The sequence below is a fragment of the Atractosteus spatula genome, chromosome 2, assembly GCF_055471065.1.
Source record: "Atractosteus spatula isolate fAtrSpa1 chromosome 2, fAtrSpa1.hap1, whole genome shotgun sequence".
NCBI lineage: Eukaryota > Metazoa > Chordata > Actinopteri > Semionotiformes > Lepisosteidae > Atractosteus > Atractosteus spatula.
In genome coordinates, this window is record NC_142707.1 from 21,481,879 (window position 1) to 21,505,383 (window position 23,505).

The 23,505-nt window shown below is 37.9% G+C and overlaps 1 protein-coding gene across 1 annotated transcript in view; it reads right to left on the reverse strand.

Moving 5' to 3' along the window:
• Nucleotides 1-269: 269 nt before the first annotated feature.
• Nucleotides 270-23,505, reverse strand: part of znf512 (zinc finger protein 512) — a 28,987-nt gene continuing 5,751 nt past the window's right edge. Inside the window, exons 7-16 of the mRNA XM_088909403.1 lie at nt 17,160-17,252; nt 15,630-15,754; nt 15,289-15,375; nt 15,107-15,205; nt 13,365-13,532; nt 11,169-11,363; nt 10,594-10,695; nt 8,754-8,816; nt 5,361-5,459; nt 270-3,594 (exon numbers count right to left, since the gene is read on the reverse strand). Of these exons, the coding sequence (XP_088765529.1) occupies nt 3,226-3,594; nt 5,361-5,459; nt 8,754-8,816; nt 10,594-10,695; nt 11,169-11,363; nt 13,365-13,532; nt 15,107-15,205; nt 15,289-15,375; nt 15,630-15,754; nt 17,160-17,252 (1,400 nt within the window). The 3' untranslated portion in view covers nt 270-3,225. The remainder of the gene's footprint in view (nt 3,595-5,360; nt 5,460-8,753; nt 8,817-10,593; nt 10,696-11,168; nt 11,364-13,364; nt 13,533-15,106; nt 15,206-15,288; nt 15,376-15,629; nt 15,755-17,159; nt 17,253-23,505) is intronic.

Sequence of the window (23,505 nt, forward strand, 5' to 3'; positions counted from 1 at the left end):
ATCTGTAATCCCAGTTTTGAATTGTTGTGATTTTGCAAATAGAGTGGCCCCAAAGTTTGATCTTACCATATTTGATGCTTTATAACATTCTACCATGCTGGCACTATACATACTAAACAAGAACTGTACAGATAAAATTGTCTTGACCTTGTGAAAGGATGTCTGTGACAGGCAATGGCTAAATTGTTATTTAGCATTGTCAAAATCAACCTGGAGGAATTCTTCTGAATGTAAAGTGAAACAAGAACCAGAGGACATGAATGAGAAATGCATGGAAGTGTATTTTTAATTATTATAATTATAAAAACTAAATTCCTTCATGTACTGAACAACATGATGACACAGGCATACTACTGTACATTATCTATTTCATATTTCTATTTCGTGAAAATATGGCAAACATAAGCTTTAATATGACAAACACATAAAACAAACATTTAATAATGCAATCTTGTTTACCACATGTATGTAGACACAGCATGATGACATTATTAATTTAAAATGGTAGTACTGTACAATACTTCATAAAAGAAGAAAAAAATGTTTTATTATGGACATTTTGGAATACTGTTTGAAAAAAAAAACTTGCTTTATCATTAACAACACAAATAAAACACTTCAATCAGAATCACAAGCTTTTAAAAATCGTAGAAGTCCAAGATACCAAACATAACAGAAAACAACACACAGCACCTTTAACAATCTATATTAGGGATGGACAACTCCAATTCTGCAGAGCAAGAGCCCTGTACATTTCACAGGTACTTTTCAATCAATAGATGATGATGACCTAAAAAGTAGGTGATTTGACCCTTAAATACTGTAGATGTGAAGAGGACTGGAGTTGCTCATTCATGATCTATGTCATTCCACCTCTCAAAGAGCTAAAAGTAGAGCTTTCCTGAGCCTGGATCCACACACACTTGTTTTTGTTTGCAGACGAGCTCTGATTTACACAATTGAACCCTTAACGGAGCTAATAATAGCATTAATAGAAACATCTAACTTACCGTTTCTGCCTAATGTTCTAAAACAGGGCTGTTGCTATTCAGTTAAAAGATAATGTACATGAAAAGTCAAGCTAGGATTATTAACAGTTTGCTGTTTTTATCCATTTATTGTTCAGTTTAACCTCTGTTCTGCCTTTGATGCTGTTGTTAATACTGTTAAGTTGTTGTTATTACTGGAACTGCTTTATTGGAGTTTAAATGTTATCCGAGGCAAAACAATTTGTTCAGATTGGGGATTATTTCTTGTCTATCAAGCTGGTCATATCTGTTTTTCTCCTAGCCTTTATTCTCGGTCCTATTGTTTTATTATCTATATGTTACCATTGGGTCACAGTTTTGTAAACATGGCATCAGGTTTCAGAACTTTGCTGATGTTTATTTCCGCACAAACCTGATATGAAATCAGGCACTACTGTATCTGTCTTGTCACTTTGAAACTCTTCTTCTCATCATTATATTGTGAAGGTGTCTTTTCACCTTCCTAACATTGGTTGTAGCAATTCACATCTCTTTTCATCTGATAAATAAACACTCATGGGTGGTTTTGGATTTTTTTGATTATTGTAACATAGTGCTTAATCAAGCATGATGTGACCAAGCTGCAACATGTTAAGAAGTGCTTAGATTTGAATTAAAACTAAATTGAATAACCAGACATCACCTGCCTTGTAGCTGGCTCCCTGTGGATTTCAGAATTAAATCAAAAATACTGCTGCTCACTCCTAAAAGCTTGAACCATTTGACTCCTGACTACATCAGTGAGATGTTAAACCTTCATATGCCTACATGATATTTGCACTCTTTGAACTCTGGCCTTATTTTTGGATCCCATTATGAGGATTTTAATACTGGGACAAAGATAAAATCACTCAGACCAAGAATGATACACCTAAGCTAAACAGCTCACATCAGAAGGAAGTAGAAGGAGTTTGGCAGAAGACAATAATTAATACTGAGGCTAGGTATTCTGTGAAATACTGTAAAACTAAGGGTGAAAGAAAAATACACCAAACAAAAATGCCAACTTTAAGAAAAAATCCTTCCACCCATGATAAACTCAAATATGTAACTTGGAAGCAGGGTAGTGTAGTGTTTATATTGTATGTAGAGGATAAACTGGAAGACTGTAGAAGCCATTTAGTGGGAAATTCAAAGGAGGTACCACTGGTGAGTGGAGAGATTTTGGGGGATTTTTGGGGAAGACTGTCAAAAAAGTTTTGTTTTTGACTTATGTAATGAAAAATCTAAAACTTTGTGCCCACGAAATCCAAAACTTTTTTCAATGTTCCACTTATTCATAAATGTATCCAATTGGTCCTTGGCAAGTTGGACAGCAAGGCCTCAATGAAGGGCTAAATAGCATCTTCATACAGTATATAACCCTATTCAAATCTAATCACTCTTTGTCTCTTTGGTAGAGACAGCTCTGGATTCATGCCTTAAAACAGATTATGTTAACACAAAGTAGGCAGCTGGTTGTAATTACAAAGGACAGAGGCACAAAGCTAATTGTTCTGTTTTGCACACAGAGAAAAGACACTCAGATTATGGTATGTTAAACCCTGGGAATGCAGGGAAACATCATCTGCCTATATGGTGTCCCTTTGCCTTAAGGAACTCATAAGGATAAGGTTAAGGATAGGTTTGTTTCATTACTGCTTTTATCGTAGGTTGCACTACTATAAATATCACAACTATCCATTACTTATACATTATTTCACTCCAGTTATTAAACATAAATGCTACAGATGGCCTTTGAAGTAAGTTTTTGTTTTAGGCATTAAGTCACATGTATTAGAAAGAAACTGAAGGAGCCATTTCAAACTGGGAAGGGAATAAATGGATACAACAGATGTAATAAAAAGAAATATCCAAGCAAAAACTGGCTATGAATCACTTTTTAACCTAATACTTTCAGTGCACATTTCATGAATACAATGAAAATCAAGAGCTAATGAAAGACTAAGACACTATGCTGCTCTGGTGACACAATGGGCACTACATGACACTAACAGATTAATTAAGTATTATATTTTATATCTCTGTTTTTATTAAAGTCCATGTGAAAAAGGATTGTTTTTTAAAAGAACATGTTTAATGTTGTCGGAACCAAGAACCAAGCTGATCTAAGATCTTTTAAATAAGTTAGTTAACAGTTGAAGGAATCAGAGGCAGGAAAAAAAGTTAAGGGCTTTGTTTTTCTCACTGGCCCGTCTCAGACCTTTGGGAAAGGCCGCTTCAGAATCCACTTGTCATGTTTGTGGGCTTCCTGGTCCTCCGGCTCTGACTCACTGCTGCTGCTACTTCCACAGCTGCTACTGCTGCTACTGGGACTGTCGCTACCACTGAAGTCATAGCAATCCCTCTCCTTCTTCGTCTCTTTCCCCTTCTTCTCTGAGAGCTCCACCCTCGTCTTGGAGCCAGAGGGGGGGCCTAGCGCTGACTTCTTTCCCCGCTGCCGTTTCAGAGTCAATCCATGGGAAAGCTTCTTCTTCAAGGGGGCCTCGGCCTTTTTGTCTTTCGGATTTGTCTTCGGGAGCTTTTCAAGGCTCTTTGTTGTTTTCGAGCTCACAACGAACCAATCCTGTTGAGGTATTGAAAGAAAAAAACCAAAGACAACTTTTGTAAACAGAATTTACTGTATGTGTAAGTAATTTGCTCACTGAAATGTTTAAATGGCTTAAAGACACTTTTATGGTGAGATCTTTGACTGTGATCAGACTACAAACCCCCAACGATTACTGTTAAGCTCTCTCTGCCAGCTACAGTAGCTCTAATGTTCCAATGTCTAAACCTGAAATTGTATAGGTCTTTCTCTCGTTTGTGATTAAACTTCCAGAGAATACAGTCATAATTCATTTTGATTCTGGGGTGAAGACATTGCTCCTATAAGGCAGGTTCTCTGAATATTCAATGTGTCTGTTCTTGTGTAAGGGTAAGCACATCCTTTCTTTCACCCAAATCCATCTTGATCATTACATCTATGAGATGTTTTCACATTGTTACCATAGAGGGGTTAAAGTCAGATTAAATAAGACTTGTAACACCAGCTAAATAAAACACCCTTACTGTCAGGGGAATACTGGGCAGACATTGTGACTACTTTAATTTTCTGTGATTAACTTAGAAGGTGCTAAATAAATAGGCAATAACAAAAAGAAAAGTATTAAAAAAATTAAAACAAGGCATTAAACGGATCTCTGTGTTAGAAGGTTAGAATGCCTTTAGAAATTGTTCTAGAACTGAAAAAATATTGCATTCATCTTCAAGATACAACACAAATACTGATGAATACTGACAAACCCTAATACACTGATGAGAAGATGTAAATATTTAAATTGGAAGAAAGTAACTGGCACCTTACTTTCACAAAATAAATCCTCCACAGCTATGTCCACACTCTAAAGTGATGTTAAACAGATGTTAAAGTGATGATAACATTTGGTCCCTGTTCAAGAAAGCATCCAAATACATTCAAGAGTGATAAAAGTTGCCTGGCAGATTTAAAGGGAAATACAATAACTCCAAGATATTACATTATTTGTTGGATAGCTGACCAGTTAAAATAGTTAAATTAAACCCTTTAGACTTCTTCTTTCTTTTGCCCAGAAAAATATAAACATTGAAATGGAGCATTTCTACATGCAGCTATCTAAAAATAGAATATCTGTTATCAAACATTTCCTTACTCGATTACTTGCCTGAAATATATTTTAGGTAGACTGAACTGCTTACAACTTCAACAGTACTGAATACTCCAGTGAAAACATTGAAAGGCAAGCACTGTATGTTAGAACTGGAAAAGGAATAATTACAACTCAGAACCAGCAAGGTACTCAGAATGAAAATAGTATAAGCAAACGCACTGTACCATAGAAATGAAAAGAAAATGCATAGTTGTCCACAACATACCTGTAGCTGTGTAAAGGTTCAAACAAAAAAAAAGATGAAATATGGAAAATCTGTTGAACCTTCATACAGTATATGCAACAAACTAGTCACTTAGTGACTGCATTACCTTATGCACAATAATGTTGGAATGCTTTGAGCCTGATCACAGCAGTGACATTACAAAATACACAGATACTGTATGTGTACTTACCCATATAAGTAATATTGGAGAGGAAACTACAAAATCACAGAGTCCTGTGTTTTCAATTTGTCTTCCAAACAGGACTACTGTGACTTATGGTGTGAAATTGAAAATCTTAAAATGGAATTATTTCCATTGATTTGTAGTCAACAGACTCACGGCTGTATTTCACCACGTTTGTATGCCAAACAGACACCCTTAATTAACCTTCCTTGGCGAGATAAGGCTGCTGTAAATCTGACCGAAAAATCCCTTACCTGAGCATGAATAGAGTTGATGTGATACTTCACCCCACTCTCTGAGCTGAATTCTTTATCGCATATCAGGCATTTGTATTTTCCTGCTTCAAAGTCACCCTGTGAAAACAAGACTCAGGCTTGAAATAATACGCAAAAAAAAAGGAAAACAAAACTTTGCGGTCTAGGATCACTCTAGTAAACACAGTTTACTAATCAAAAGTACTCTATAATCTAAGATAGGCCCCTTTACGGTGACTGAAAAACGTACTCTATATGGTACTTTACTTCAAAGAAGTTAAATCATTTATTAATTTTAATTTTCATGTCACTTGTAATGCTGCAGCCGGTGTTAGTGCCACATTAAACACATTCTGCATTGTACACAATGCTGTGTATGTAAGTTTAGTCTTATAACTCTGTATGATACAGGGTGGGGCATAAATTGAGAACAGAAGGAAATGTCAAACGTCATCTAGATTGAATAGCTGTTGTAATTCTAAATGTGGAACTGTTATCAGTTCATTGACTTGGTTAACTCTTTGGTTTGTATACGGTAAATACACTGTAGCTTTTGCAGGATAGGAAATATTGATCAGACAATATTACTACACATTTAATGTCATTTCCAGTTGTGGAAAAAAGAAAAGTTTTTGTTTGAATTCTACTGTCAGCATTTCTTATCAAACAATCCCCAAACAATAGTAGTCAATGTTGATAGTAGTCACTACTGCACAGTCTTCAGGCACATCTGATATATCCCATTCAGATGAAATAATCACAGAGAAAATATGTATTCTTATGTCATCTTACATTTTCACTGTCCTGTATAACACATTCGCGAACATTTCAGATGGTAAAGGCAACTGGAAAAAGTTAATTTCAAAATACGTTATCTTTCTGATGAAAGTAAAGATGAGTCTGACTCTGGGTGTAAGGTCAGTAATACTGAAAATAAACTGTTAACCCAAAGCTGCCTTTACTCATTTAAATCAGTCTTCCCATTATCATTAAGCATACAATAAGCAGAGTGAGGAATTGTGAACATTTTAATGTAAGAATCAGTAATGAATTCCATGCTGAAAAGCAGGAATAATGAAAAAAAAAACAATGTTTTGGCTGTGGTTTGTTTGGGTATAATGTTTGGCCTTCTTTGGGTGTGTGAGAGAATGAGGGAGCAGAAATATTAAGCAAAGGGGAAGGTAGGGGGAACAAAAGAACATAGAGTGGACACAGCAGGTGAGAGGGAGTGTCTGAAAATCTGGAAGACAACACCCAGAACAAGTGGGAAAAACTGAAATCTGTAAATGAATGGAAAAGTATAAAAAATCACTATGAAAGGATGTAGTCAGAAAGGTCAGTATAATCATGGCCAAGAGGTGTAACTGTCTCAATCCAGTATTATAGGTTAGGAACACCTGTACATTATTGATGATAATAAAAATTTGCAATATCCGTAAATGTCAATGAATGTCAATATCTGCCAATGATTCTAGAGGATTGAAGTAGTCAGATTTTGATCCCAAATGATCTCTTAGTTACTCAATTTAATACAGTACAGTACTGTATATCACCAGATTAATCAATCATAATGAAACTGTTCCAAGTCATTAGAAACTAATGGCCCATAAATTCTGGTGGACTGGATCTACACCCTAAGATGCAAATACACGTTTGCGTGTGTGTATTTGATCAATTATTTCAATAAGTTACTTTATTAGTCGAATAAACACACTTCCTTGTTATATGAATCTCAGCTACTAAAACACAGGATTATATTTATTATTACTGTTGGAATTATTTGAAACACATTATTAATAGTTTACTCTTCCTGAACAGAATAGTACAGGAAAATTAAAAAAAAATAGGCTTTAAACAGATGCATAATGTAAGATACTGTATGCTTTTTTGGATTTATAGATATAGAAAAAAGCCATATGCTACTTGTATTTAAATACATGACTCGCTCATTATACCACACAAAAGTGAATAAGACGTGAATAAAATGTTTTGGAGTGTCCTAGTCGAGTTTCGGTCTTGACAGAAAATCTGTGGCAAGACATGAAAATTGCTGTCCATCAATGATCCCTAACCAACCTGATAGAGCACGTTTGCAAAGGAGAATAAAATAAAAATGCTGTTTACTGGATTAAGTGTTACACTTTCTAGAGTTACTTCAAGTCTAACTAAGCTTGAGCCAGTTTAATGGATTGATTAAACAACTGCTGTTTGATTTTGTGCATCCTGTGTACTTATACGGAACTCTGCAGGTTCAGTACAGCGATGTAATACGTGTTTGCGTGTGTGTATCTGATCAATTATTTCAATAAGTTACTTTATTAGTCGAATAAACACACTTCCTTGTTATATGAATCTCAGCTACTAAAACACAGGATTATATTTATTATTACTGTTGGAATTATTTGAAACACATTATTAATAATTTACTCTTCCTGAACAGAATAGTACAGGAAGATTAAAAAAAAATAGGCTTTAAACAGATGCATAATGTAAGATACTGTATGCTTTTTTGAATTTATAGATATAGAAAAAAGCCATATGCTACTTGTATTTAAATACATGACTCGCTCATTATACCACACAAAAGTGAATAAGACGTGAATAAAATGTTTTGGAGTGTCCTAGTCGAGTTTCGGTCTTGACAGAAAATCTGTGGCAAGACATGAAAATTGCTGTCCATCAATGATCCCTAACCAACCTGATAGAGCACGTTTGCAAAGGAGAATAAAATAAAAATGCTGTTTACTGGATTAAGTGTTACACTTTCTAGAGTTACTTCAAGTCTAACTAAGCTTGAGCCAGTTTAATGGATTGATTAAACAACTGCTGTTTGATTTTGTGCATCCTGTGTACTTATACGGAACTCTGCAGGTTCAGTACAGCGATGTAATACTCAGAATCAAGTCATGAAAGACTTGTATCCCTAAGCACGTCTTGAAGCATACTGTAAATACATAGAGGTCTTGTATGTTTTAGGGTAACTGTGAGACATTTGGCAGTTTATACTTAAATCCTTCTGCTCTTCAGTATTCCATTGCCTTTTTTGCTTAGTCATCACGTGGCCATTACATGGAAATGAAATGAATGAATGTATCATACCAATACTTTTATACCACGTCCTGCACTTTTAGACTTTTGACATATTTTGTATACCTTGTTATTGCAAAAGTTTTATTTATTTTTTGCAAAAAAATATAAGTGCCGGAGCTACATTCAAGCGTTATATTGAGCAGCAGTTTTTGGGCTACTGCAAAAACATCAAACAATCACAGTGGCAGTTACTTGAAAATGCCCAAATATTTTTGAGGAGTAGGTAAACTTTTATGTCATTTAATATTTAATTCAACTTTTTGAAAGAAAGGGCAAGAACAGAAACAGCAATAATTGACTTACCCTAGAGCACAGTCCAAGATGAGCTTTCAGTCCCGACACGCTGGTGTAGACTGAATCACAACCCTGAGAGAAATCAGGCAAGCTAATTTTTAGACATTTTCAAACCACTGAAAATAACATTCAGGTCTCAGGTGACGTATCTACTTACAGTGGTGTGAAAAAGTGTTTGCCCCCTTCCTGATTTCTTATTTTTTTGCATGTTTGTCACACTGAAATGTTTCAGATCATCAAACAAATTGAAATATTAGACAAAGATAACACAAGTAAACACAAAATGCAGTTTTTAAATGAAGGTTTTTATTATTAAGGGAAAAACAAAATCCAAACCTACATGGCCCTGTGTGAAAAAGTGATTGCCCCCCCTGTTAAAACATAAATCAACTGTGGTTTATCACATCTTTGGAAAGCTGAGTTAAATTTCTCTAGCCACACCCAGGCCTGATTACTGCCACACCTGTTCTCAATCAAGAAATCACTTAAATAGGACCTGCCTGACAAAGTGGAGTAGACCAAAAGATCCTCAAAAGCTAGACATCATGCTGTGATCCAAAGAAATTCAGGAACAAATGAGAAACAGAGTAATTGAGATTTATCAGTCTGGAAAAGGTTATAAAGCCATTTCTAAAGCTTTGGGACTCCAGCGAACCACAGTGAGAACCATTATATACAAATGGCGAAAACATGGAACAGTGGTGAACCTTCCCAGGAGTGGCCGGCCGACCAAAATTACCCCAAGAGCTCAGCGACGACTCATCCAAGAGGTCACAAAAAACCCCACAACAACATCCAAAGAACTGCAGGCTTCACTTGCCTCAGTTAAGGTCAGTGTTCATGACTCCACCATAAGAAAGAGACTGGGCAAAAATGGCCTGCATGGCAGAGTTCCAAGACGAAAACTACTGCTGAGCAAAAAGAACATAAAGGCTCGTCTCAGTTTTGCCAGAAAACATCTCGATGATCCCCAAGACTTTTGGGAAAATACTCTGTGGACTGACGAGACAAAAGTTGAACTTTTTGGGAGGTGTGTGTCCCATTACATCTGGCGTAAAAGTAACACAGCATTTCAGAAAAGGAACATCATACCAACAGTAAAATATGGTGGTGGTAGTGTGATGGTCTGGGGTTGTTTTGCTGCTTCAGGACCTGGAAGACTTGCTGTGGTAAATGGAACCATGAATTCTGCTGTCTACCAAAAAATCCTGAAGGAGAATGTCCAGCTATCTGTTCGTGACCTCAAGCTGAAACGCACTTGGGTTCTGCAGCAGGACAATGATCCAAAACACACCAGCAAGTCCACCTCTGAATGGCTTAAGAAAAACAAAAAGAAGACTTTGGAGTGGCCTAGTCAAAGTCCTGACCTGAATCCGATTGAGATGTTGTGGCATGACCTTAAAAAAGTGGTTAAGGCTCGAAAACCCTCCAATGTGGCTGAATTACAACAATTCTGCAAAGATGAGTGGGCCAAAATTCCTCCACAGTGCTGTAAAAGACTCATTGCCAGTTATGGCAGACGCTTGATTGCAGTTGTTGCTGCTAAGGGTGGCCCAACCAGTTATTAGGTTTAGGGGGCAATCACTTTTTCACACAGGGCCATGTGGTTTGGATATTTTTTTCCCCTTAATAATAAAAACCTTCATTTAAAAACTGCATTTTGTGTTTACTTGTGTTATCTTTGTCTAATATTTCAATTTGTTTGATGATCTGAAACATTTCAGTGTGACAAACATGCAAAAAAATAAGAAATCAGGAAGGGGGCAAACACTTTTTCACACCACTGTATATAATTAAATATTTCTAAAAAAAAACAAAATAAATATAGATATAAAAATCATTGTCCTACCTGGTTTGGACAATGCACCTTTCTGTGCATCTTGACTTCATTTTTCCATTTCTTCAGGACATCCTGACTAAAAGCTGGTAACCCCGGTCTAGCATATTTAAGCTACAGAGTGCGGACAAAAAACAAGCACAAGACTCATGCAGCAAAAGCTGAATAAAGTTTAATTCTGCTTAACCTCTGTATACAGACAGTGGTTAAATAAAGCAGATTCGCAATACTGTAGCTCCTTAAAAAGTATCTCTCAATCTAATTTGTAGTTATCTTTCAACAGGCTTTAAATTAAATTGGGTAACTGATGTATACATTTAGTGTAGGGCATCTCTTTTGTTAAAGAAAATGGTTTGGTGTTTTAACTTAACAGAAAATGCTGTGAGACTGGAGTCTGACGTTGATAAATGAAAGTCAGATAGGTTTTGGATTCAATTTGGTCCTGCACTAACATTTCTCAGAGAAGCTGCCTTATACATACTCAATCACTCCCGTTAAACCATAAATATCATGCTGCAGCAGACATGCTCCCGGATGCTTAGCAGACAAGTGGTCCACAAGCTATCTGAAGTGCAGACTGCACTCACTTTCCTGTCATCAGGCACAAGGTCTTGCTGCACCTTCCTCTTGGGCCACTCCTTCAGCAGCTCCTCCATGGCAATTTCCTGCAAGTGGAACACTGCCACCTGGGCTGACTGCCTTTTCACCCTCCCGCTGGCTGTCCTCTCCACGTCGGCCTCCTTTTGCACTGTCGTGTCCTCCTCCTCGCTTTTCAGGGTTGTCTGGATTGAAAATGAACCTAATCAACTCCTAGATATTGACTCAAAATTTGGAAAAAAAAAGTCTGGATAGGTAGGTCAAACACTGGACTGTCTGGATAAAAGCCAGACAGGTGTGAACCACATCATGTACAACGTAGTCTAACAAAAGCACCTTTCTATGAATCCTGAAACATTACTCAGATTACCTTTTCTTATACTGTACTGTATATATCCCATAATGCTGTGCCATGTTACCACTTGTCCTTCAATCATGGTGGCAATTAAATTTTATATTTGACAGGTTTGAATTTCTCAGAACATAAAATCCTATTTTGGCTTCATTCCACTGTTGATTTTGCTGCAGTTTTCACTGTCTTTAAAATCTCTTTCCTCATGAAATATCCACCTGAAGTATTCACAAATTAAAGATTCTTGTTCTTGCCCATGATTACAATGGAAACTCACAAGACCTTGTTCATGTGTCTTACTGTGATTTTAAAAAAGATGGGTGACCATTGTTTTCCAGATAATATCATAATCCTGACACATAATTTTAAAGTCTGTTTCATTTTTCCCATAATGCTGTATACACTCCTATCAATGTTGACCTGGCAGCAGAGAAACAAGTTAACAGGAAAATTTGAAACCACTTAGAAATTAAGATAGATTTAGATGGATATCTGAACTATTTCTGGACAGTTCTGCTAAAAAGCATGGGGAAGCCCCCCTTGGTTTAGCCAAAACCTTGTAGTGGGAACTCTCCTCCCCCAGGAAAGTGAAAGACCTTCAAAGGCTTGGTTCACCTTAGTGAACCCATTTACCTTTAAAATTACTTAAGACTTCTTCCCCTGCAGGACGCTGACACAACCTTAAATTATCTGATATTGGATTCATAATAAACAGAAACATTCTGTTTGTGTTTTGCATATTTTTCAAAGGCATCTCCTTCTGGGAGATTGCTCATTGATTTTAATTTTAAGAAAATAATATCAAAGTTATTGTCATTCATATAAAATGTCCCCCTTTTAAGTTTGTAAGTTATTCACCTTCTGAAGGGGGTGGGGTATTGGAGGTTTTAGTTTTTTTAGGACTAGAGTGCCCCAGACGCTTCAATGCCCCAGAGAGAATCCCTTTTGTGAGCAATTCCTAACTGAATGGTTCTTCTAAAGACATTTATTCTGTTGCCATAACAACTAGAATAGGAGAGCACACAGTTTTATAGGCAGTTTTTATCTTCATTTAAATGAAACAAACAAGTATTTTAAAATACATTTCAGCAATGTGAGATCAGTTTGACAAATGATAAATTCTGATTTGTTTGTGGTATAAAAGCTGTGAATCCCAACACACTTATTGGAGAATTACCTCTGTGGGGTTTCATGAGATAAAAGTCATTTGAAATAAAAACTACACTGAGTTAAAAAAAAATGATGTTGTTAACTAACTGAAAACAATTTTAAATTTCTTATTTATAATCTAATGAAGGTTTCTTTGAATTCTGCAAAAATAACTCGACCTAGGGAATGGTTAGTTGTGAATAAATCAAATCTTATCAGACTTTTTAATTCATGTTTATGGTAAAGACATTCATTATCATGTTAGAGGAATGTTGGAGAATCAGGTTTGCTTAAAATTCCCATTAGGCTCTTTAAAAAACTCCCCCTTTAGTGAACATTAGAAAGGCCCAATTATTGTAGCCATATTAAAGATACTGGCAACATTGAGAATATGAACCAGGTGTAGCAAACCTTGGCAATTGTATTCCATTTTAAGTCTTTGTACCAGCTAATCCTTACATTTTCAGCCTGTATTAATTAAGAATCAGTCAGGTAATTAATTTATGGTAAAGTTCAAAGTCTTGAAAAGACATACTGGAAATGCCAAGATTGAATACCCCTGAATGGCCCAACAATATAATCACTGAAGTTCTGGTGTTTAGCTAATGCCAGTGAACTGTGCAGAACATTGGAAGTCCAGGTTTATAGCAATCTGGATGACTAATATTACTAGTATATGACTCACTGGTCCGTGTTCAGACTTCAGGTGGTATTCCAGGCCCGCCTTAGACTTGTAGGGTTTTCCACAGTGTTTGCAATTCAGCACAAGTTTCTCCAGCTCAGATTCTTCTTTGCCACACTTCCTCGTGTGATACAGGTAACCCATGATGCTGGTGAAGCTGCCTGTACAGCCCTGAAATCAAATTACAAATAAGAATATTTTCTATGACATCAGAATCAGAATCACTTAATTTGCCAACTACAGCATGTTACATGTATTGTTTAGGTGTCAGGTGATTGTAATTTTGATTGAGCGTTTAAAACCTCCCCGAGGTAAATTTTTGAGAACAGACAGTGTCTTGGATGACAGGAGGCATTGATGATCTTTTCTGCTCACTTCTTTAGTATGAGTTTATACGGGTCTTCAATAGATACCAAAGGCAGCCAATACTCTCCCTGTACAGTGGACAGTGTGTTGCAATTGGCCTCTAGAATGGACAGATGCATTGCCAAACCGTGTACAAGAGCTGTGAGAAACCTCTCAATAATGGCTTTATAAAACTGAATGAGAATGTCCTCGGAAACATTGAGATGTTTCATCTGACACGGGAAATACAATCTCTGGTGTGCCGCTTTTTGGGACGCTCATAACATTTGCATCCCAGTTGACGGTGTTAGAGATGGTTATTCCTAGGAACTTGAAAGTCTCCAAGATACTCACTACAACCTTATCAATTTCTAGGGGGGTGGGTTTTGGAGCCAATTAACATTTCCATTTTTTTTTGAGACTGTTGAGCTAAAGGATTTTTGGATACCATGCCAACAGATGTTCCACTTCCCTTCTGTACTTGTGAGAAGTGAGAAACTTGGTTTGGGAGGCTAACCCACACTTAAGTACAATAATTGGGACTCATCAGAAAACTCTGGCATCATCAGGATACAGTACGTGACTATGACTCATGACTATGGCGAACTATAGCAGAGTTCCATGGCAACATAAAATGGATAGACATGACTCTGCTCATGACTCCAAAGGCAAATTGGACAAATTCATGTACAGAAGCTGGATTAAATGCAAATTAAGTTTTTGACAGCACCATCTTAAGTAGGATTTATAGAGAAAATTAAAGGTAATTTTTTACAAATAATGTACTGTATATGTGGGGCTGTTCTGCATCTTCAACAAGGTCCTAGTGCCCTTGTTAGAAGTGAGGGAAGGATGGATTTTGAAGTATATCAGGATATTGCATCAAAATAACTGGTTCTGTCAATGTCCTGTATTGGCCATCACAATCTCCAGACCTCAATTTAACCAAACATTTGTGATATGAACTCAAGAAAGAAATTATGCATTGAGGAATATTACACAATGTCTGCTGATTTAAGTCCCAAAGTGTCTGAACCCATTTAAAAGCTACAAGAAGCCAAGGGAAGAACAACAAAATACTGATTACTAGGGTCTGAACATAGTAACTATTTTGAACACTGTGCATTTATTAAACTACACACTAATTTTGAACAAATCTTTTTTTGTTTTTGCAAAATCTGATACTACAGTATATCACACTTTTTCATGTTTTCATTTATGCAACACATACTGATTGTGTACTTGAATATTTTTCAAGAATATTGTTTTAGAATGTATATGAATAAATTGGAGACAGTTGTACAGTATATCCATAATAGCATTTGTTTCCATTATTTCCAATATTGTAAATTTTAGTCATGTGTTGCTACATGTATATGAAACAGGCAGAAAGTGCATACCTCTTTTGTGCACTTCAATTTGCCCATTCTTTTCAGCACCTTTCTTAATCTGTCCTTGAGGGCATGACTGTCCAAACCATTTGAATCCTCTGGAGTTGGCTAGAAAAAAAGGACGACTTCTGTCACAACAACACAAACAGGAAATTCATAGATTTTTAAATTCATTACAACAACTGTTTTACCAAGTTATTGTGGTCAGCCATGACATGATACTTCATTCCAGTCAAAGACTTCAGCTGTTTTCCACAGTGTTGACATGTAAAGGTATTCTATAATTAAAGAAAGACAGAATAAAAACAGATGTTTTCTGCTATTCTTACGCAAGATATCATTCACAACAGAAGAGCTTGCGGACAGCATTTTTCTTTTTTTTCCATGAAGCAAGGAGTTTCTTAACTGGACCAAATTCTCAAAGCGTTTCCAAGATAAAAATTGGAAAAGATGCAGAAACAAAACTATTTTTCAAAGCTTTCCATAAGATTAAGCAATTATTTTACAACCCCATAGACATTATCATGCATACCAATTTGCAGTTTCCCATGTGTTTCTTCAACCCCTCAACGGTTTTCCTAACAACAGCTTTACACTTAGGACACGTCACTCTGCCTTTATCCAGAATCTGCAGGTGCCATCGCTCCTCTTGACTTCCTGTCCGAACACATTAGATTACAAAAGGCAAAATGCTTAGAATTCTAACTAATAAAGACTTAAGACAAAGGGTTATAATTACAAATGCAACTTAAAAACATAAGATATCATCATAAAAGCCTATATTAGGGCTGTAAGAAGAAAAATGTTTGTGAGGGAAGGTAACTCCTTCAAAGCAGTGTATAAGTCACATCTAAGTGGTAATTTGGTTGAAAACTTCAAAGTTGAAAGCAGCATAGGCTATACAGCCAGAAGGCTGCATGTTCAAATCCAGAATATGATATTAACTCCTCCTTTTTGCTAGCATTCCTATACCCTTAGCCCTGACTGAGGTATCTTGGACTAACCACTCGCTAGAAACGCATCACGGGAATACGCTACTCTGTGCATATTAGAAATGACTCTCAGTTCACCACCAAGCAAGAAAGGCATGGGGTTTGCATTGATACCATGGCTTGGAATAGACAGCACTCAGCTTGGCTCACTACCATAACTGATGGAAGACTGCAGAAACGCATCTTGTAAAAAATGCATGATTATCACTGCAAACAGAAGAATATTTAACTGCTCAGCTATCTCCACGGGTTCCTCAAGAAAACAGGCTTATGAGAAGTGGGAGCGTGCACAGCATGAAGCTAAAGTTTTGTGATTAATCTAGCAGCACATTTTAAGAATTGTTCTTAACCTCTTACCAATTAACCTATTAGAATATAATATTATAAAATAAATTATATGGATATAGAAACCTTAAGAGCACATACTGCTTTTTTTAACTGAATTTTTAACAAAGATTCATGACAGATGATAGCAACCAACTTCTCCTTCACCTCTGCTACTCTAACATACAGTCCTCCATGACATCACTTCTTGAAAAGTTCTAAATACCACAGTAAGCTTCCTTGCATCTGTCTTTCTGTATTCTTCCAGAGTACATCTCCAGCTTTGCAGCTCCCACCACATTAACTCCCCACTCTTCACGGGGACCTAGGTTCCTCATCTACAGAGTCAAGTGGTTGACCCTCAAATAAGCAGGTTAAGCTAAAGTTTCTTAAGCATGATTTCTCTGTTCCTTACGCCATCTCTTTTATTGGGTGGTGTTATTCCTTGTGAGTTAGTTATTAGCTCTAATTAGGTAACATGAAGACTGACAATACATGCAAGGCAGTAAGTGTATGTCTGTCAGACTATACATGTAAAGGCTTTGTGTGCTTGCACCTTAACACAATTAGGCATCATTAGGCATAATAAACCCATCAAAAGACTCCCTTTCAAGAATCAAAGTCACTAGGCTTGTACATTAACATGGATGAAAACACCTTACATATTGTTCGAGGTTTGGTACTTTTACAGTCAAGACACATTCTTTCTTAAAAAATGTCTTATGAAATATGTACTGTATTCATACCCGGTGGGTAGAATGGAGAATCCTTCTTGACACCCTCGCCTTTTTTTGTCTGGTCCTGGGCCTCCACAGCATTTTGATTCGTTTGCTTCAGGCCTGGAGGAGATACGGTAATCACATTATACATTTAGTTCCACACATATGAAGCTACTTCTCAAGTACTATACAAATGACTCTCCTCTTCCATTATACAGTATATTCTCTGGCACTTTTACCTTCAGTGTTGAAGTATGGTAGTATTAATATCTAGAAATGAAATGACTAGTGAGCAAACATGCCATTTACATTACTCTACTGATTGAAATAGCTTCTCTATTTCCTAAAATTAAACCACTGGTACACTATGAATACTTAATTGTGAAATGTCCTGCCTCAATGCTTTGTTGACTAAGATTTTTTTTAAATGCTTGGCACTGCAGTGGGGAGGAACAAGATAGCTGGAATTGAAGAGCATGTGACTGAATGAGAAACCATGATTTTTGAGTTGCATAATAATTTTAAAGCCTGGAATGTGGCTGGCGATTGCTTGTCTTATTACTGATAAGCAGCTTAGCTGCCCAGCAGCTTGGTTCTGAGAATAGAAAGCGAGTCAGAATTCTTACTTGTTAATGTTTCAGTTAGTTTACAGTGTAGAGCAAAAGTAAAGAAAAAGCACTGTTTTGCACTCATTGGCTGCTTTGTAATACTGGGCCACCTCACAGGGCATTATATATGGCTCATATAGTAAAATAATTTTTAATGTTGCTTTAAAGCAGTAGAGACAGCTACAGTTCAGTCTTGTCTGTTAGGTGCTCTATAAGCTAAATGGTGTATTTTATGAAAATCTTATTAAGCAAAACACTTCATGAAGAGGTATTTAGTCTAAAGATACAGGAATTAAATCCATAAACCTAATTTAACTGAGGCTATTGAATTGCTTACCACACAAGGAAAAGAAGTGAAACAAAACACTTGGAGACTCAGTAGCTAATGTTGTTTGTGTTATAAAATTCACATAACCATTTAAATACAACCTGGGGAGTTGGATTCACCATCTCTACTTTTTCAATAGTGGTTAATTCAGTATTGCTTATTTTAGGTTTTAATACTAGGCTGCTGCAACAACATACAGTACTTTGCTTGTGTTGTCCCTCCTAATAAAAGACTTCCTGTTGATACAGAAGGAACTGCAGAGTGCCTTGCCTAGAAATTATTCAAACAGCATATCACAAAATCACTAAATCTGGAACTGTGTTACAGATATGAGAGGAACATTAAGCTGAATGAAACACAAAGAACAATCAAATGGGGTGACAGTTACAGTTATCTATGTCTAAAATGTACAATACAAAACCTACCATAGCGTACTATGAGCTTGCAGACATACTGTATTTTATAACCAGTGGAAAAAGGAAGGTAATATATGTATAACAGATCCCTCTTGTGCACATGTGCCCAACTGGATGATGCGCCGACAGCCAAAGTGCGCCAGAACATTCACCAAATATCAGCGATCAGTGGGGAGGAGAACAGAGTAATGAATCCACTTGATTGATAGGGATTATTACGAGGCCATGATTGGCAAAGGCCAGGGGGGACATTCTTCCAGGACACCAGGGTTAACACCTAAACACCCCCTTTGTGTGGGGAAATACAGTGCCTTATATAGAAGATGTATGTACTCTTTCCAAAGTAACATATTTTGTGGCTTAACAGCCTGAAATCAAGACATTTTAAATACGAATTGATTTTACATATATTTACATATTGTGACACACAACATCCAAGTGAAAAACATGTGCTCAAACGTTCTAAAAAGTAATTACAAATGAAAACCTAGAAAAATGGGTTAGGTAAGTGAATACACTCCCAAGTTTGTATTTGGTGGAAGCACCTTTTGCTTGAATTACAGCCATAATTCTGTTTGGACAGGTCTGTACAAATGTACAGTAGCACACCTAGATTTGGCAATGTTTGCCCACTCCTCCTTACAGAACAGTTCAAGCTCAGTCACATTGTGAGGCATTCATTTATAGACTGCAACCTTCAAGTCATTCTGCACAATTTCAATTGGATTGAAGTCAGGGCTCTGACTGAGACAGTTGAGTACATTTACCATTTTGCTTCTTAAGAACTCCACTATCTCATTGTCTCAGAACTCATTGTCATACGGAAAAGGTAAAATTCCCTCCCAGATCCAGCTTTCTTGCAGAAGGCAGGCGGTTTTCCTCAAGGACTTATCTGCACTTTGCTTCATTCATTTACCCTTCTATCCTGCCCCAGTTCCTGCCACTGAGAAACATCCCAGTAACTAAAGGTGGTGCCACTACCATTCTTTAGAGTAGAGACGGTATTCTTTGGGTGATGTGCTGTGCTGGGATTGCGACAAATCAAAATACTGTCACGATAGCAAACCCTCCTCTTAAGGGCGCTCCAGTCCTTCCTTGTTAGTTTCATCTCCCGCACCTGTTCCCTGTTCCAGCCCTTTTTCAGTTCCCCCTTAAAAGCCAGACGCTGACGCTAATCCGGGCTCGGCATTGGTTCCCGCATCATGTGAGCCCGGGACCTGGATGTGCCTGGCTCCGTTATGGTTTTAGCTTCTGTTCTTGTTCCCGTTCCCGTTCCCCCTGCTGGTCCCGACCCGGTTCTGGATTTTAATCGTCGTTCTCGGATGGATCGCCAGGCCTTGGACTTTTTGCGCCGTTTTGGATTTCCCGTTTGACTCATCCCTGGATCGTTTGCCTCGGCCACACCTCCCCCGACCACCAGCACTCCATGGACATGCCCCCCCTGTATTCATCCCCGTATCCTGCATGCCTTTCTTCCCAGTGTTTCCTCACTCTACCCTGGATTGTGTCGTCTGCATAGGGTCCGGAAATAACTCTTCCTGACAAAAACTTTGCATTTCAGATGAAAAGTTTCATTTTAGTTTTGTCAGACCACAAAACATTTTGCCACATGTTTCAGTATCACTTTAATGCTTTGTTCCTGTTTTTTTCAGCAATGGCTTCCTTCTTTCTCTCCTACCACACAGGCCAGATCTGTGGAATGCTTGGGATATTGATGTCACATGCACACTTTGACCAGTCCTGGCCTGTAGCTCTTTCAAAGTTGTCATGGCCTCTTGGTAGCCTCTCTGATCAATCTCCTTCTTGCTTGGTCATCCAGTTTGGATGGGCAGCCTGATTTAGTCAGGTACTTGGTGGTGCCTTAACCTTCTACTTCTTAGGTAGCATCTTGACTGTGCTCCAAAGGATATTTAAGACCTTTGAAATTGTTAAATATCCATCTCCTACTCTGTGCTTTTCCACAACTTTATCTTGGAGGTCTTTTGATAGCTTTCTGTTGCCCATAGTTAACTCTTTATTTTGAGACGCACTATCCAGCAAAGAACCTATGTATAGGAACATCTGATTTTATTCTAAAATCATCATAATCATTTCAGTTGAACACAGGTGGAGGCTAGTTAACTTGCTGTGTGATTTGGAACATAATTGGTAATACCAGAGCTAATTTCCAATTGCTATTACTAAAGTGTGTGTATACTTATCCAACCCATTTAGTTTTTTATTGTAATTACTTTTCAGAATGTTTGAGCAATTGTTTTTCTCTTGGAGGTTTTGTGTTACAATGTGTAAATAAATCTAAACAAAATCTGTGTAAAAAAAATCTGATTGAATGTGCTTTGATTTCAGGCTGTTAGGCCACATAATATGTTACTTTGAAAAAGGTGTGTAGACTTTTCATAAGCACGAACATAATTTGGACTGAAGCTGGACCTGCTCTGCCTTAACTATCCCAACCCTCTGATTGTTTGTATCCCGCTGGCCTATCCAGTTTCCCTTCTTGTTTAACCTTGAGTCTGAGAGAAGGTCCCATGCTTCTCCTTTCTCTTGCCTAAATTGCATGGCACAGCAACCACATACGTCTGCCCTTTGATATGTATGGTATTTCTTCCTTTTGATATTTTTAGTATGCCATACTAATCCATACTGAATAGGAACCTACAGTAAATTTAACCTGTCCATTCCTTCATCGATGGGTGGGTAACTTAACCAGAGATTAGCAAGACTGTCTCAGGATCAGACAAATCACATCCAAACACTCTATCTATAGAGAAATATAATGAAAAAAATGGATTAGAGTTCTCTTGGGTGGCAGGCCGGCACAGTGGTTAGCACTGGTGTCTCAAAGCTCTGGAGCCTTGGGTTCAATTCCTTGGGGTGCTATCTGTGTAGAGCTTGAATGTTCTCCCTTTGTTTGTGTGAGTTTTCTCTGGGTGCTCCTGTTTCCTCCCTCAGTCTAATGGGATACTGTATTAGTAGGTTAACTGCCTTCTGGGTGTGACTGTGGGTTTGTTTGTGTCTGTGTGTGCCCTGTGATGGACCAGTGTCCTGGTCAGAATTGCAAAATGGATGAATAGATAGATTCCTCTTATAGCACTGTATATGCAGACACTTATATTTATTTTCTCTCTCTCTTAGAGTATCCCTTAGCTTTCCTCTAGTGACTTAGACTGACATCAACATTCCAACATCCAGCTGCTACTGCACGCTACACAATGTTAGAATATGGATCAAACGTTCCCTGCAAATGTATTGGAAAATCATAGTCGAAACTGTCATTTTTGCTTTACAGTCAAGCAAATTGTATTTGTCATCATGAAATGTATGTATTATGATGCCATGGGAGGTCGTGTCCTGGGGGGAAGTAGGTTCTGTGCCATGTCATTTTTGTAGACATTTTTGCCTATACTAAGATGGCTGCAGAAGACTGCCTGTCCTCCAAATGGCAGCTTAAGAGTGCTAGGGGAACAAAAAACAGGTGTGAAACCTGTTCCAGGCTATATAGGTGGAGTACGGAGCAGAGAACAGAGAGTGATACAAGAGAGGAGACCGAAACAAAACTGAATGAAAACCAGAGAGAGCACAATGAACACAATTTGTTGCATCTAAAGAGGAAGAAAATCCACAATGTAAAAGCCGGTGTGTTTTACTGTTAGTAACTGGAGCTTTACAAACTGTTTTACTGAAACTATGAGACGTGAGGAAGGGAAACATATCATGCGGGGCGTGTTTATTTAAGAGGGAGGCAGCAGTGAACTACTTAGACAAAAGGAAAACCTGCTTTATGAGTTGGCTGTGTTAAGACCAGGAAAACTATTGATGTGTGAGAAGCTGAAGCTGGGGCAAAAAGAATGACTAGAAAAGACTACAGGTGAGTTCCACGTGCTGGGAGAAAAAGAAAAACTAAACAAGACACAATTGTTTGGTTTTGGAAAACCAGAACTCAAGTGAGAAAAGACCATGTACTAACCAACTTTGAAAGACTCGTCAACTTATTATGGCAAAAGAAAATAATATCCTGTTTCGGTAAAACACTTTACTACCCCCAATATTTAGTTAGGTTTTTTTGTCAAGTGAGTTAGTGTTCCTAAAGTGAGCTGTGTATTATGTCATGTCATGTTTTTTGACAAACCACTTTATATCATACGGTGTCGCGGGAAGCTGAAGCCTACCCGGCAAGCAACGAGCGCAAGGGAGGGTACACCCTGCAAGCCAATCATACATGAGGACAATTTGGAGGCCACAGTAAAGGCCGAGGGGGGAAATTTGGCCTGGACACCGGGATAACTCCCTACTCTTATTAAGAAAAGCCCAGGGATCTTTAACAACCACTGAGAGTCAGGACCTCGGTTTAAGAGATCACTTTTATTGGGCATAAACAATTTGAATTTGTCTTTTGGCATACCACAACTTGCTCTCCATGAGACACACAGACAGGGAAAGAAACTTGGGGTCAGAGCGCAGGGTCAGCCCCTGGAACACAGCGCCCCTGGAGCAGTTGGGGTTAAGGGCCCTACTCAGGGGCCCGATGGAGTAGGATTCCTCTACCGGCAATGGGATACGAACCAGCAACCTTCCAGCCACAGGCGCAGATCCTTAGCCACAGAGCCACCGCACCGCTCTTAACATCTCACTTGAAAGACGGTGCCCACTACAGTATTGTGTCCCCGCCACTATACTGAGGCATTAGGACCCACACAGACCGCAGGGTGGGCGCCTCCCGCTGGTCCCACTAACACAACTTCCAGCAGCAACCATAGCTTCCATGGAGTTCTCCCATCCAAGTACTGACCAGGCTCAAGCCTGCTTAGCTTCTGTGGGTAGCCAGTTTAGAGCTGCAGGGTGATATGGTTGCTGACGCTGTGTATTATATTGGTTTATTTTTCCAAGTATTAATAAAATACTTGCATTTGAAAAAAAAACCTTTTGGTCTAATTGAGTCTGTGTTCGACATCTCACTTATTTTGGTGCCCGTGCACTCTCCCCTGCAGCATTGTAGTATGTATAATACTGTAAGTACAATA